The 14771-nt window shown below is 45.8% G+C and overlaps 1 protein-coding gene across 3 annotated transcripts in view; it reads left to right on the top strand.

Moving 5' to 3' along the window:
- Nucleotides 1-14771, top strand: part of ATP9A (ATPase phospholipid transporting 9A (putative)) — a 168288-nt gene that overhangs the window by 41191 nt on the left and 112326 nt on the right. For all 3 annotated transcript variants that reach the window (XM_015148777.3, XM_077951996.1, XM_077951997.1), the window contains exon 4: nt 8217-8325. In XM_015148777.3, coding sequence (XP_015004263.3) covers nt 8217-8325 — 109 coding nt within the window. The remainder of the gene's footprint in view (nt 1-8216; nt 8326-14771) is intronic.

Below are 14771 nucleotides of genomic sequence, written 5' to 3'. Positions count from 1 at the left end.
AAGTCCTTAATCCATCTTGAGTTGATTTTTTGTATAAGATGAGAGATGAGGATCCAGTTTCATTCTCTTACATGTGGCTAGCCGGTTGTCCAAGCACCATTTGTAGAAAAGAGTGTCCTTTCCCCACTTTATGTTTTTGTTTGTTTTGTTGAAGAGCAGTCAGCTGTAAGTATTTGGGTTTATTTCTGGGTTCTCTATTCTGTTCCATTGGTCTGTGTGCCTATTTTTATACCAGTACCATGCTGTTTTGGTGACTATGGCCTTATTGTGTAGTTTGAAATCAGGTAGTGTGATGCCTCCAGATTTGTTCTTTTTGCTTAGTCTTGCTTTCACTATGCAGGCTCTTTTTTGGTTCCATGTGAATTTTAGAATTCTTTTTTCTTTCTTCTTTTGTTTTTTTTTGAGACCAAGTCTCGCTCTGTCGCCCAGGCTGGAATGCAGCGGCGTGATCTTGGCTCACTGCAAGCTCCGCCTCCTGGGTTCACGCCATTCTCCTGCCTCAGCCTCCTGAGTAGCTGGGACTACAAGTGCCGCCACCATGCCCGGCTAATTTTTTTGTATTTTTAGTAGAGACGGGGTTTCACCTGTGTTAGCCAGGATGGTCTCGATCTCCTGACCTCGTGATCTGCCCACCTTGGCCTCCCAAAGTGCTGGGATTACAGGCGTGAGCCACTGTGCCCGGCCCAAGAATTGTTTTTTCTAATTCTGTGAAGAATGATGCTCTTGGCTAATTTTTAAGTTTTATGTAGAGATGGGATCTCATTATGTTGCACAGACTCATCTCCAACTCCTGGGCTCAGGAATCCACCTACCTTGGCCTTCCAAGGTGCTAGGATTACAGATGTGAGCTGACACACCCAACTTATTAAATTTTTTTGACTAAGAGAAAGTTGTAAACATAAAAAAGATTTAGGCTCTCCTTAAAGAAACAAAAACAATAAACCTTTTTGCTGTTGGCAGCAGGTGTGGGATGATAAAGATTTGGTGTAGAGGTGCTTGTGGAGCAGAGGAAGCCAGATGCTCAGGGACCAGGGAGCGGGTGTGCATATGCCATACGTGCCATGTTATCAGACAAGCGATGCCAGCAGCTCTTGCCCTGAGAAAAGGAAGGGAGGTCATTTTTTTCCACACAAACAATGCAGGTGCTTCTGGAATGACAAGAATAGTTCTTTTCTGCTCGGAGGCATTTTGGGGTGAAGTAGTTATCTTCTAGAATTTTTATAGTTTCAGGACTTAGATTTTAAGTCCTTAATCCATCTTGAGTTGTTTTTTTGTGTGAGATGAAAGGCACAGGCACCACCTGGCACTTGGTTAAGCATGCCACCTGACACAGGCAAGAATGTCTGTTATCAGAAGGGAAAGGATGCTTGAAGGGCCTTTCTAGCTCTCAGGATGAGAGCTTATGTCAGGTGGCATGCTTAACCAAGTGCCAGGTGGTGCCTGTGCCTTTAAGCACTGATACTGTGATAATCAGGAAACGGTTTTTGTTTTTTTGGGAGACAGAGTCTCGCTCTGTTGCCTAGACTGGAGCACAGTGGCACGATATCGGCTCACTGTAGCCGTCACCTCCCGGGTTCAAGTGACTCTCATGCCTCAGCCTTCTGAGTAACTGGGATTACAGGCACCCACTACCACGCCTGGCTAATTTTTGTATTTTTAGTAGAGACGAGGTTTCACCATGGTGGCCATGTTGCTCTGGAACTCCTGACCTCAAGTGATCCGCCCATGTTGACCTCCCAAAGTGCTGGGATGACAGGTGTGAGCCACTGCACTAGGCCTAGGAAACTGTTGGCTTTACCTTATAAACTGAGATGCCCTAGAGCTGGGCTGACACAGTAAAGCCCTGGGAGAATGAGAACCTCCTGTTGGCTACTCTGCCCAGTCAGGTACAAACAGGGACCAGGAGGTGCCAGACCCAAGAGTTACAAACTCTATAGTTTTATGTGAAATACTCTTAACTTCATTTTAGTTTTTTAGTTCTACAACTGTTTACTATATACTTACATAAAAATCAAACCATAAGTTACTTTAACAAAGTTAGTCGGCCGGGCGCGGTGGCTCAAGCCTGTAATCCCAGCACCTTGTGAGGCCGAGACGGGTGGATCACGAGGTCAGGAGATCGAGACCATCCTGGCTAACACGGTGAAACCCCGTCTCTACTAAAAAAAATACAAAAAACTAGCCGGGCGAGGTGGCGGGCGCCTGTAGTCCCAGCTACTCCGGAGGCTGAGGCAGGAGAATGGCGTAAACCCGGGAGGCGGAGCTTGCAGTGAGCTGAGATCCGGCCACTGCACTCCAGCCTGGGCGACAGAGCGAGACTCCGTCTCAAAAAAAAACAAAAAAAAACAACAAAGTTAGTCTACAATGTATATAAAATATCAATTATCGTATTGCCTTTTATTGGTTATCTTTTTAAAGTGTAGTTATTTGAAAGGTAGTACATTTACATGACTCAAGAAATATACCGATGTCCCTTTTGAAGAATCTACTTCCATCCAGTTTTGCCTCCCAAATACTTTCATTTCTTGTCCTTCCCTCCAGAGTTGCTTTGTGAACAAACGAGTACGATGAATAAAAATTCTTACCACTTTCTTTTTACTGATTGATTCATTGAGAGTCTCACTCACTGTCACCCAGGCTGGAGTGCAGTGGCATGATCTGGGCTCACCGCAATCTCTGCCTCTCGGGTTCAAGTGATTCTGCTGCCTCAGTCTCCTGAGTAGCTGCGATTACAGGCATGTGCCATCATGCCCAGTTAATTTTTGTATTTTTAGTAGAGATGGGGATTTCACCATTTTTGACCAGGCTGGTCTTGAACTCCTGACCTTAAGTGATCCTCTCGCCTTGGCCTCCCAGAGTATTAGGATTATAGGCATGAGCCACTGTGCCCAGCCCGTTACTACTTCTTCTTTTTTTTTTTTTTTTTTTGAGACGGAGTCTCGATCTGTTGCCAGGCTGGAATGCAGTGGTGCGATCTTGGGTCACTACAACTTCTGCCTCCCAGGTTCAAGCGATTCTTCTGCCTCAGCCTCCCAAGCAGCTGGGACTACAGGTGCGTGTCACCACGCCCAGCTAATTTTTGTATTTTTAGTAGAGACGGGGTTTTACCATGTTGGCCAGGATGGTCTCAATCTCTTGACCTCTTGATCCGCCCACCTTGGCCTCCCAAAGTGCTGGGATTATAGGTGTGAGCCACCGTGCCCAGCCCATGTTTCTTCTTTTTAGGAACAAAACAAGATACCCATAGTTTTGAATCATTTTTAAAATTTTTAGTGTAATTTTTCTCTTGATTTTTAAACATCAACAACTCATTAAAAATGATTTAGGCCGGGCGCGGTGGCTCCTGCCTGTAATCCCAGCACTTTGGGAGGCCAAGGCGGGCGGATCACGAGCTCAGAAGATTGAGACAATCCTGGTGAAACCCCATCTCTACTAAAAATACAAAAAATTAGCCAGGCGTGGCGGCGGGTGCCTGTACTCCCAGCTACTTGGGAGGTGGGGCAGGAGAATGGCGTGAACCCGGGAGGCGGAGCTTGCAGTGAGCGGAGATCGCGCCACTGCACTCCAGCCTGGGTGACAGAGCAAGACTCCGTCTCAAAAAAAAAAAAAAAAAAACAATTTGAAGCAGTATGTGAATTGGACTCATTCCTTTTCCTGGTGTGTGTCTGTTCAGGCTGTCCCTTGGCCTCTCTGCTCTTTTTGAAGATGAGGGACTTTCCTATTACTTCACCCCTGTGCTTTTGGGCTCAGGAGGCCCCTCCCTGGCCCCCAGCAAGGAATGCTCCAGACCCCATCTCTCAAGCCACATCTCTCTTCTCTTTTTTTTTTTTTGAAACGGAGTCTCTCTGTCACCCAGGCTGGAGTGCAGTGGTGCAATCTCAGCTCACTGTAACTTCCGCCTTTTAGGTTCAAGCGATTCTCCTGCTTCAGCCTCGCGAGGAGCTGGGATTACAGGTGCCCACCACATCTGGCTAATTTTTGTATTTTTAATAGAGACGGGGGTTTCACCACGTTGGCCAGGCTGATCTTGAACTCCTGACCTCAGGTGATCCACCCACCTCGGCCTCCCAAAGTGCTGGGATTACAGGTGTGAGCCACCATGGCTGACCGTGTTTACCTCTTAATTGCACTCTGTGAAGTCGTGTAATTTGAACCAAGCCTACTTTTCTGAGCCTCAGTTTTGTCATCTGTAAAAAGGAACCATCCTTTCTACTGCTTTGGTTTGTTGGGAGGTTTGTTTAAATGAATTACTGCAAGTAAAATGGTTCATGTGGCTGTATACAATTCTCAGGAAACATTCTCATTTTAATTTTTAAATTCTGCCACTAATGATGTGTTTTTCATTGTTCGATTAAGTTTTAGCTTTTTAATTTTTTTCCCCTGAGACAGGGTCTCATTCTGTCACCCATGCTGGAGTTCTGTGGCTCGAGCTCGGCTCACTGCAACCTCCACCTCCTGGGCTCAGATAATCCTCCTGCCTCAACCTCCTGAGTAGCTGGGACCACAGCATGAGCCACCATGCCTGGCTAATTTTTTTTTTCAGTTTCAGGTTTCTATTTTCGTTTGTAGAACCTGGCTAATTCTTTTTGTAGTTTTTGTAAAGATGGAGTCTCCCTATGTTGCCCAGGCTGGTCTCGAACTCCTGGGCTCAAGCGATCTTGCTGCCTCAGCCTCCCCAAATGCTGGGATTATAGGTGTGAGCCACCACACCCAGCCATGTTTTAGCTTTTAATAATTTTTTTCTTTCTTTTTTTTTTTTTTTGAGACAGAGTCTGCTCTGTTGCCCAGGCTGGAGTGCAGTGGTGCGATCTAGGCTCATTGCAAGCTCCGCCTCTTGGGTTCACGACATTCTCCTGCCTCAGCCTTCTGAGTAGCTGGGACTACAGGCGCCCGCCACTACGTCCGGCTAATTTTTTGTATTTTTAGTAGAGACAGGGTTTCACCACGTTAGCCAGGATGGTCTTGATCTCCTGACCTTGTGAGCTACCCACCTCGGCCTCCCAAAGTGCTGGGATTACAGGCGTCAGCCACCGTGCCCGGTCAATAATTTTTTTCTTGGTACTAATATGTTAGGGGAGAAGTAACTCAAGAGAGCAGAAATAATCTATAACATTAATATGATGACCAAATAAATGTAGGGTATTTTTGTTATTGAGATATAATCTATATGCCATAAAATACACAGATCTTCAGTTTTCAATTCATTGAGTTTTGACATTTGTCAGCCCCCACATAAATACCACCTCAATCAAGATACGGAGCATTTCCCTCACCCCAGGAAGTTCCCCAGTGCCTGTTCCTATCTCCCCACCCGCCCCCACCACCCCAGGCAACTGCTTTTCTGATTTCTATCTCCCATAGATTAGCTTTGCTTTAGTAAATTTATTTTTGATGTACAACTTTACAAAAGAGGCTTGCACTTTCAGAGTTGCTTGTCTATGAGTTGTCACTGCCTGTGATTCTTCACCAGCTCAGACAGCTGTCTCCTTCAACCGTCCCCCTTCCCCCGCCCACTAAAGCTTCTTTCTAAATACCTGTGAATGGATATTAAGGACCTCCTAAATTGGATGGTTGGAATTTATTCCTGGACTAAATTTGCATCTCTTTGTAAAGCAATTTCTAATCTAAGGCATGGCGTGGCCCCTAGGATTAATGGGAACTGTGTGTGTATGTGTGGGGGGAGACATGATAATTTAGGAGGTGGTGTTTATTTGCAGCAGGGAGGTTAGTGAGTGGCTCCTGTCTTTGTATGAGCACACACTTTCCATGAACATCAATGGGATTTAGCCAGGCCCACGCAGAGAGAAATAGAAACTAGAACATTCGAAAAAACAAACAACAACAAAAACTCGGGTTTTGGCACAGAACAAGAAAATAGCAGCGTGGTGGAGGGGGCCGCTCTGCACGCCGAGTCTGTGCTCCTCGCAGACAGGTTTTCTCTCACTCCCTATGTGGTCTGGTTATGCTTTGATTCTGAAATGTACCAGTTTCTTTTGGCTGCAGTGTGTACTTTACATCTGATTGGAAACAGGAGTAATCCTTTGATTGTAAAGATGTATGGGCGTGGGGAGGAGTTTCACAAGGCAGCACATCTCTGGATAGATTTACATAAGAGATTTAAAGTCCTTTGAATCGAAGTTAATATATTTCACAGCGTAAACAGTATGAAAGTGAAATTCTCCAAGAACCACAACTGCTAACCCTTGGGTGGTTATGCTGACTGTATTTAAAAAATAACTGTCAGGGCAAGCTTTAAAAGGGGATAGGGGGAGGAGTGACAAGGAAAATGAATGGCTGTAAGCAAGTAAGTAAAATGAATGACTGATTTTGGCTTTATCGATTACAAGAAGAAATAAATCTAGATTGGAAGTGGATTCTGCTATGGGTGACTCCCTCCATCCAACCAGATTTTATGAGTTAGGGTTCCCAACTCAGGGGAAGGTTGGGGAAGTTTTAAATTTTTATTAGTTTCTACTTATGCAGTTAATACTTTAATATAGTTTCCTTATAAAAACTTAAAACAGCTGGGTATGGTGGCCTATGCCTGTAATCCCAGCATTTTGGGGGACTGAGGTGGGTGAATTGTGTGAGCTCAGGAGTTCAAGATCAGCCTGGACAACATGGCAAAAATCCATCTCTGCTGGGCATGGTGGCTCACACCTGTAATCCCAGCACTTTGGGAGACCGAGGCGGGTGGATCACCTGAGGTCGGGAGACCAGCCTGGCCAACGTGGTGAAACCCTGTCTCTAGTAAAAATACAAAAATTAGCCAGGCATGGTGGTGGGTACCTGTAATACCAGCTACTGAGGAGACTGAGGCAAGAGAATCGCTTGAGCCTGGGAGGCGGAGGTTGCAGTGAGCCGAGATGGCACCACTGCACGCCATCCTGAGCAACAGAGTGAGACTCAGCAAACAACAAACCATCTCTACCAAAAATACAAAAATTAGCCAGGCATGGTGGCACACGCCTGTGGTCCCAGCTACTCCGGAGGCTGAGGCAGGAGGATCTCTTGAGCCTGGGAGGTGGAGATTGCAGTGAGCCAGGGTCATACTACTGCACTCCAGCCTGGGTGACAGAGCGAGACCCTATCTCAGAATAAACAAACAAAAAAACACTGTAATCCCAGCACTTTGGGAGGCCGAGGTGGGCGGGTCACGAGGTCAAGAGATTGAGACCATCCTGGCCAACATGGTGAAGCTCTGTGTCTACTAAAAATACAAAAATTAGCTGGGTGTGGTGGTGCGTGCCTGTAGTCCCAGCTACTCGAGAGGCTGAGGCAAGAGAATTGCTTGAACCCAGGAGGCAGATGATGCAGTGAGCCGAGATGGAGCCACTGCACTCTCTATCGAGAGAGCGAGACTCCAACAAACAAAACAAAAAACTTAAAACATTAGAGATAGACTGAAGCTCCTTTCAGTCCCTCTCTATCCTGATCCTAGTCTCCTTCCCGGCAGAGAAATCTAACCTGTAGTTAAGGAAATTGGAAAACATTTAAGTGTGTAAAATTTTGTTGCTGTTTATATGAATGGGGTTGCAGTGTATGTCCTGAAAGATTGGTCTTTTCTGCTGGGCTCTGTGAATGCAATGGATGTATCTTACTCTTTTTAACTGTTGCCTGGTGGTCCCTCCTAAGGGCTCCATCCACCTAAGTTTCTCTAGATACAGTGGCAGTAAAGATTAAGATTTCCTACATTTCAGTTCCCATTTATCACTTAGCAGCTTTATGTCTTTGGGCAAGATTACTCAGCCTCTCTGTGCCTCAGTTTCCTCATCTGCATGGGGAGCTCAGTTATAGGAGCATATCTCAGGGTTGTTGTGAGGCTGAAGTGCACTTACAATAGTGCCCAGCACATGGTGTGTGAGAGACAGTATTAATAGTCACCATCGCTTGCTTGTGGAGGGACAGTTTGAGTGTTCCTGTGTGTGTCACCCTCACTCTGAGGTGGTGAATATGGACGTCCTTGTGCGTGTGTGGCAGCGAGGGTTTCTCTAAGGTAGTGTTTCTCCAGGGTGTGTGTGGGAGTGCGTGTTCCCTAAGACAGATTCAGAGAGGGGGGCTTGCAGCGGTGTGTACGTTTGGAATAACTCACAGGTCCTGCCCCCCTGCCCCCCCAAGTGGCCTCTCGCCTTTTCTGCCCCGGCACCAGGAGGGGACGGTTGGCTGCAGCAGGGCTCACCGCTTGTAGAAAGGCTCACTGTCGTCTCTCTCTGCAGGGCTTCGTCCTGGCCGTCACTGTCATCCGTGAGGCGGTGGAGGAGATCCGATGCTACGTGCGGGACAAGGAAGTCAACTCCCAGGTCTACAGCCGGCTCACAGCACGAGGTCAGCCTTCTGGCTCCTGGGCCACAGGGTTGCAGCTCAATCACAGGCCGCTGACAGTCAGGGGAGAAGAGTTCAAGGCCTGGGCTGCGGGTGTGGGCATGCCACGTGGCAGAACAGTCACTTGGTTACTCCAGCACCAGGGAGGCCTCCATCTGCCCTGGATGACAGGTTGACGGGATCCCACCAGGCCCCGGCGGCGTCCACAGGCCTCTTGGTGTTGGTCTTGTCAAATAACTTGTGTGTCATCAACCTGGAATTACATTCTGTGCGGGGTCGTCCCGGCTGGCTAATCCCTTTCCCTTCCTGCTTCCTGGCTGAAGGAGGGCGCCCCTGCTGTTCACATGGGAGTCTGCAAACCGTTTTCAAAGATACTCTTTTGGCAGTGATTACTTTAACATCAAACTGTTGCTACTTTAGTCTTTGGAAAGGCAACAGACTTAGGTAAATACTGCATCCATGAAGATTTCTTTGAAGGCATTTTATAAATCCTGGAAATTGAGGCCTGGAGAGCATGGAGTCTGATCCAAAAATAAATGACCAGTTTTGTATGTCAGAGTTATATGTTTTGGGCTCAAAAACAAAAAATTGAAATTTTGGCCCAGTACAGTGGCTCACGCCTGTAATCCCGCACTTTGGGAGGCTGAGGTGGGTGGATCACCTGAGGTCAGGAGTTCAAGACTAACTTGGCCAACATGGTGGAAACCCTGTCTGTACTACACATGCAAAAATTAGCTGGACATGGTGGCATTCATCTGTAATCCCAGCTACTCCAGAGGCTGAGGCAGGAGAATCACTTGAACCTGGGAGGCGGAGGTTGCAGTGAGCCAAGATCACACCATTGCCCTCCAGCCTGGGTGACAAGAGGGAAACTCCATCTCAAAAAAAAAAAAAAAAAAAAAAAATTGAAATTGAAATTTTAATAACATTTCCCAGGGATATGAAAATCCTTTTATCATTGACCCCCTCTTGCAAGATATGTGCATTTTAAATGCTGGATCTTAAAAACCCACTCACACGGTGGAAGAGCCACAAAACAACCCAGCCAGTGTTGACTTCTGTTTCTAATTACAATAGATTTACTGTAAGGTTGCATTCAGAAATGAGAGAATGTTACCTAAAGTTTACTAATCTGGCTATGGAACGTCTATTCGATTGTCCCCTAAGATTACTGATCCCATTCGGGGATTAATGCTGTTTAAAGAGGAGGAGGGGAATAAAGGCTACGCGTTGCCTTCAGGAAATTGAGAATTTGGAAAGAGATAAGGTGGTTTGATGCCAAGGGACTTAGCACCTGAGCCAGGGTCTGAACTGCTGTTGACTGCTTTATGTTTCCAAGGAGGCAGTCCATCCACGGTTTCTTCGGGGTTTTCAGTAGAGTTTTCCTTTTGGGAAAAATGTCAGAGGTGTATGTTTTGGGCTAAAAGAAATGCAGATTTTAATTATATTTCCCAAGGGTATGAAAATATTTTGTTCTAGTGTATTTGAATACACTGTCATGGTTGGTGGTCTTAAAAATGTGCAGGTCTCTGGGAGAAGGGGGAATTTAGAGTTGGTAAAGAAATGCTTTATTCATGCTAAACTACTGTATTTAGAACATGTTGCTACCAAAAGAAAAAGAATCAGTGTAATCTTTGCAGAGGCAGGTGGCTTGGGCTTTCCGCATGAGTGGTCAGAAGACCCTTCTGGAGGGCTTTTTTTGTGTGTGGTTCGTGTATATTAAATCCTCCCTTAATAACATATTCTTACTATAACATTTACAACGCTTGGCAACCAACAAAAGCCCCATCGGAGAGAGTGCGGTGGATCTCTTTAGAGCTCAAGAGAAGGGGCCTTCGGATTCCATTCATTCATCCATCCAGGATTCGACCCTCCTTTGGTTCTTTTCATATTGCAATTGCTTTTCCCGTGAATGATTTTTCTGCCCTCTGCTGCACACGCCTTCCCAGCTCTTGCTTTAACTTCACTCAGCTCTTGAAAAGGTCCTAAGGAGAATTGGCAGATGGCTCTAGCATTAAAACCTTGTCTTCCTTTGTGGGTCTCCCTTTGTGGCCCGTGGTGTCCATTGTCATGCCAATGCCACTGTAGGGAAAACAGAGCACAGTTCTGAATATTAACCCAGACCCTGGCGCTGCAATTTGTTGTGAAAGCCCAACAAAACACTGAAGAAACTGTCAGTTTGGAAAGTGATCGAGGCGAGTTTAGTTATTTGATACGCTTTGGGGGGAGGGCCAGGGTAGCAAACCTAAGCTGGGAGATTGCAGGGAAGAGGGAGAAAAAGAAGCCTTTTTTAACTTTCCTGTTAAATTCCTTCATAATATTTCCTTGAGCAAAACTTAAACGTCTTCACTTAGTTCCAAAGCAAAGTGAAATAAGTATGTATATGTATATTCATGATGGACTGTTTTCTTTCTATCACATGAAGTCTTCTTTTTTTTTTTTTTTTTTTTTAAAGACAGAGTTTGGCTCTTGTTGCCCAAGCTAGAGTGCAGTGGCACGATATTGGCTCACTGCAACCTCCACCTCCCGGCTTTAAGCGATTCTCCTGCCTCAGCCTCCTCAGTAGCTGGGATTACAGGCGCCTGCCACCGCACCCGCCTAATTTTTTTGGATTTTTAGTAGAGACGGGGTTTCACCATGTTGGCCAGGCTGGTCTTGAACTCCTGACCTCAGGTGATCCACCTGCCTCAGCCTCCCAAAGTACTGGGATTACAGGCATGAGCCACCACGCCCGGCCTCACATGAAACCTTAAAATGTACTTCTCAACAGTATTTTACAGGATGAAAATGTCCAGGAGTCAGAATGCCTTGATCACTAAACTATAGGCCATGGTATTTACCTACTTGCTACATCCTTTTGTGATGAATAGTAATAGCAGTACTTGTATCATTGTAGTTAAATTTTAAAATTTGTTTTCGCAATAATTCCTAACTAGCAAAAAAATTGCAAGAATTGTATGGAGAATTCTAGTATGCCCTTAACCCAGATTCATGAAATGTGACATTTCACCACGTTGTTTATTTATTTATTTAGAGACAGGGTCTCACTGTGTCACCTGGGCTGGGGTGCAGTGGTGGGATCTGGACTCACTGCAACCTTCGCCTTCCAGGTTCAAGCAGTCTTCTCACTTCAGCCTCCGAGTAGTTGGGACTACAGGTGCACACCCCCACGCCCTGCTAAATTTCTATTTTTTACTTGTAGGGATGGGCTTTCCATGTTGCCCAGGATGCACAGTTGCGTTTTTTCTTCCCTCTAAACCTCCTCATGCAGGCTGGAGTGCAGTGGCGCCATCTCGGCTCACTGCAACCTCTGCTTCCCGGGTTGAAGTGATTCTCCTGCCTCAGCCTCCTGAGTAGCTGGGATGACAGGTGTGCACCACCATGCCCTGCTAATTTTTGTATTTTTAGTAGAGACAGGGTTTCACCATGTTAGCCAGGCTGGTCTTGAACTCCTGACCGCAGGCAGTCGGCCCACTTCAGCCTCCCAAAATGTTGGGATTACAGGTGTGAGCCACTGCACCCGACCACAGTTGCTTTTTAATACTTTCTTTCCCCTCATGTCCATATGCATATAGGTATATCTGGGGTCATTGGAGACAAGTTGCAGACATCATTCCCTTTTGTGCCTAAATACTTAAGTGCTTAATTCCTTAAAGGACATTTCTCTTATATAACATAGTTATGTACAATTACCAAAATCAAAAAAATTGAACATCAGTATATTGCTATTAATTTATAATCTTTTTTAAAATTTTGCCATTTGTCCCTAAAATGTTTTTTGATAGCATTTTTTTCTTAGTTCAGGAATAGACTGGGTTCATCAGTTATATTTAGTTGTCCTCTCTCCTTGGTCTCCTCTAACCTGGCAGAGTTCCTTGGTTTTCTTTGTCTTTCATTATCTTGACATTTTGAAGAGGACAGGCTGGTTTCAAGCCAGTTACTTTGTATCCTGTCACTCCATTTGTATTTGTTGGATGTGGCCTCAAAACTAGATTTATTTTTTATTTATTTGTTTGTTCATTTATTGAGATGGAGTCTTGCTCTGCCGCCCAGGCTAGAGTGCAATAGCGTGATCTCAACTCACTGCAACCTCCACCTCCTGGATTCAAGCAGTTCTCCTTGCTTCAGCCACCCAAGTAGCTGGGATTACGGGTGTGTGCCACCATGCCTGGCTAATTTTTGTATTTTTAATAGAGACGCGGTTTTGCCATATTGGCCAGGCTGGTCAAGTGACCCGCCTACCTTGGCCTCCCAAAGGTCTGGGATTACAGGTGTGAGCCACCATGCCTGGCCAGTAATTTTATTTTAAACAGCTGAATTAATAGGAACTCATTGTTGGGAGGAAAAAATGGATGACAGGTTTTTTTTTATTGCTGTTACTTTGTTTTAGTTGTTTTCAACATTTTAGATCATCTTATTTCAATCAAGGTTTATCCTTTTTTTTTTTTTTTTTAATTGTAGAGATGGGGTTTCGCCATGTTGCCCAGGCTGGTTTCGAACTCTTGAGCTCAAGTGATCTACCCGCCTCACCCTCCCAAAGTGCTGGGATTACAGGTGTGAGCCACTGTGCCCAGTCAAGGTGTATCTCGAACAACATCAGTTGGATTAATTTTCGATACAACTGCCATGGCTTAATAAGATGTATTTGAAGTACTTTGATAATCAAATTAGCTATCCACATGGAAATGACCTTTTAGTCATTATTTTAGGAAGTATTTGGTTGGGCACAGTGGCTCATGCCTGTAATCCCAGCACTTTAGGAGGCTGGGGTACGAGGATTGCTTGAGGCCAGGAGTTGAACACTGCAGTGAGCCATGATCACATTGCTATACTCTAGACTGGGGGACAGAGCCAGACTCCATCTCTAAAACACACACTACACACACACACACACACACACACACACACACACACACACACACACAAGAGACTTCATCATGTACCAAGTCTATGCTAGGTTTCTGCATCACAGAGATGAACATGAGAGCCTGGGGTCCCAGGAAGTCATATCCAGTGAGGTATTCAGGCCTGTAAACAGATAATTACAAAAAGTGGCATGAGTGTGGTGGTCCTCATAAGGAATGTCCCCTTTCTGGCCACTGCATTCTCGGTTCTGAGCATCGTTCCCAGGAGTTGAAAGTAGTGGTTCCGAGCTTGCTCTGCCAGGGTTCAGGAGTCCTGCTTCCACCTGGGTAGATCCTTTAAGTTCTCAGTAAATGAATCTAAATCAGGGAACATAATGGCACCTACCTTAGAGGGTTGCTGTAAGTGAAGCTCCTGCATGGGAAGAGCTCAGCATTGTGCCTTGGGACTTGGCATGGTGGAGAGAGGCCAGTGTGGATGGTATTGCAGCAGGCGTTTCTTAAGTGTCAGTGGGTGGATTAATGGAGGTATGAGCCAGGGGTGATGGAGTCCATCAGACAATCTGGTGATGTCTTTCCAGAAGAGGTGACCTTCATCTTGAGTCTTAGAGGAGGGAAGAGAGCGAGACTGGCTACATGATTTGTGGGACCCAATGCACATGAACATGTAGGACCTTTATTTTATTAAGAATCTCAAGATGGCAACAGCAGGGCATTGAAGCAAGTACGGGACCCTCCTGAACATGGAACTCAGGCCAGGACCCAGATGGCATGCCATGGTAAAGAGTTCTCCAAAAAGGGTATCGAGTCGAATGCAAGGCTGCAGCCTGTGACGGCTGGGGTGGCAGGCTACAGAACCCAGGTTCCAACACCAGCTTGCTGTTCCCAATTAGGCTACGTTTCCTGAGCCTCTCCCTCCTGGGAGAACAGAAGAAAAGACCACCCAGGCCAGTAATAACCTGAGGCTCTGGAAGGGTTGATCCTGTGTTTCAGGAATTCATATACAGTACAGGCATGCTGTAGGAAAAAGGTGGCACTGAGCTGTTTGAAAAATTGCTGTTCAAATTAGGAAGCAGGAGAAAAAATGAAGAAAGGCTACCTGCCATCAGCTAGCCAGGTGCTAGATAAGGTTTAATCTGTAGTTTCTTGTTCTTTATTTTTGAGATGGGGTCTCACTCTGTTACCCAGGCTGGAGTGCACTGGCACAGTCACAGTTCACTGCAGTCTGTAATGCCCAGGCTTAAGTGATTCTCCCACCTCAGCGTCCCAAGTAACTGGGACCATAGTTGCAGGTCACTACACCTGGCTAACTTTTTAATTCTTTGTAGAGATGAAGTTGCCCAGGCTGGTCTCAAATGATCCTCCTGCCTTGGCTTCCCAAAGTGTAGGGATTACAGGCAAGAGCCACCGTGCCCAGCCTAGTCTGTAGTCTTCTAGATAGCCCTGTGAAGGTAGCTTTTATGAGTGTAGATGTAGGGAAGGGAAAAATTTCTTTCTCTCACTCATTGCTAGGTTCATGGCTGAGGCCCCTATAACAAAAGAGAGGAAAAGCATCCTGTCTGGGATGATGAGCTAGCAAAGGGCAGA

This window comes from Macaca mulatta, chromosome 10 (assembly GCF_049350105.2).
Source record: "Macaca mulatta isolate MMU2019108-1 chromosome 10, T2T-MMU8v2.0, whole genome shotgun sequence".
In the NCBI taxonomy this organism is placed as follows: domain Eukaryota; kingdom Metazoa; phylum Chordata; class Mammalia; order Primates; family Cercopithecidae; genus Macaca; species Macaca mulatta.
The sequence above is the reverse complement of the archived record's forward strand: the minus strand, read 5'-3'. Positions and strand labels throughout refer to the sequence as shown.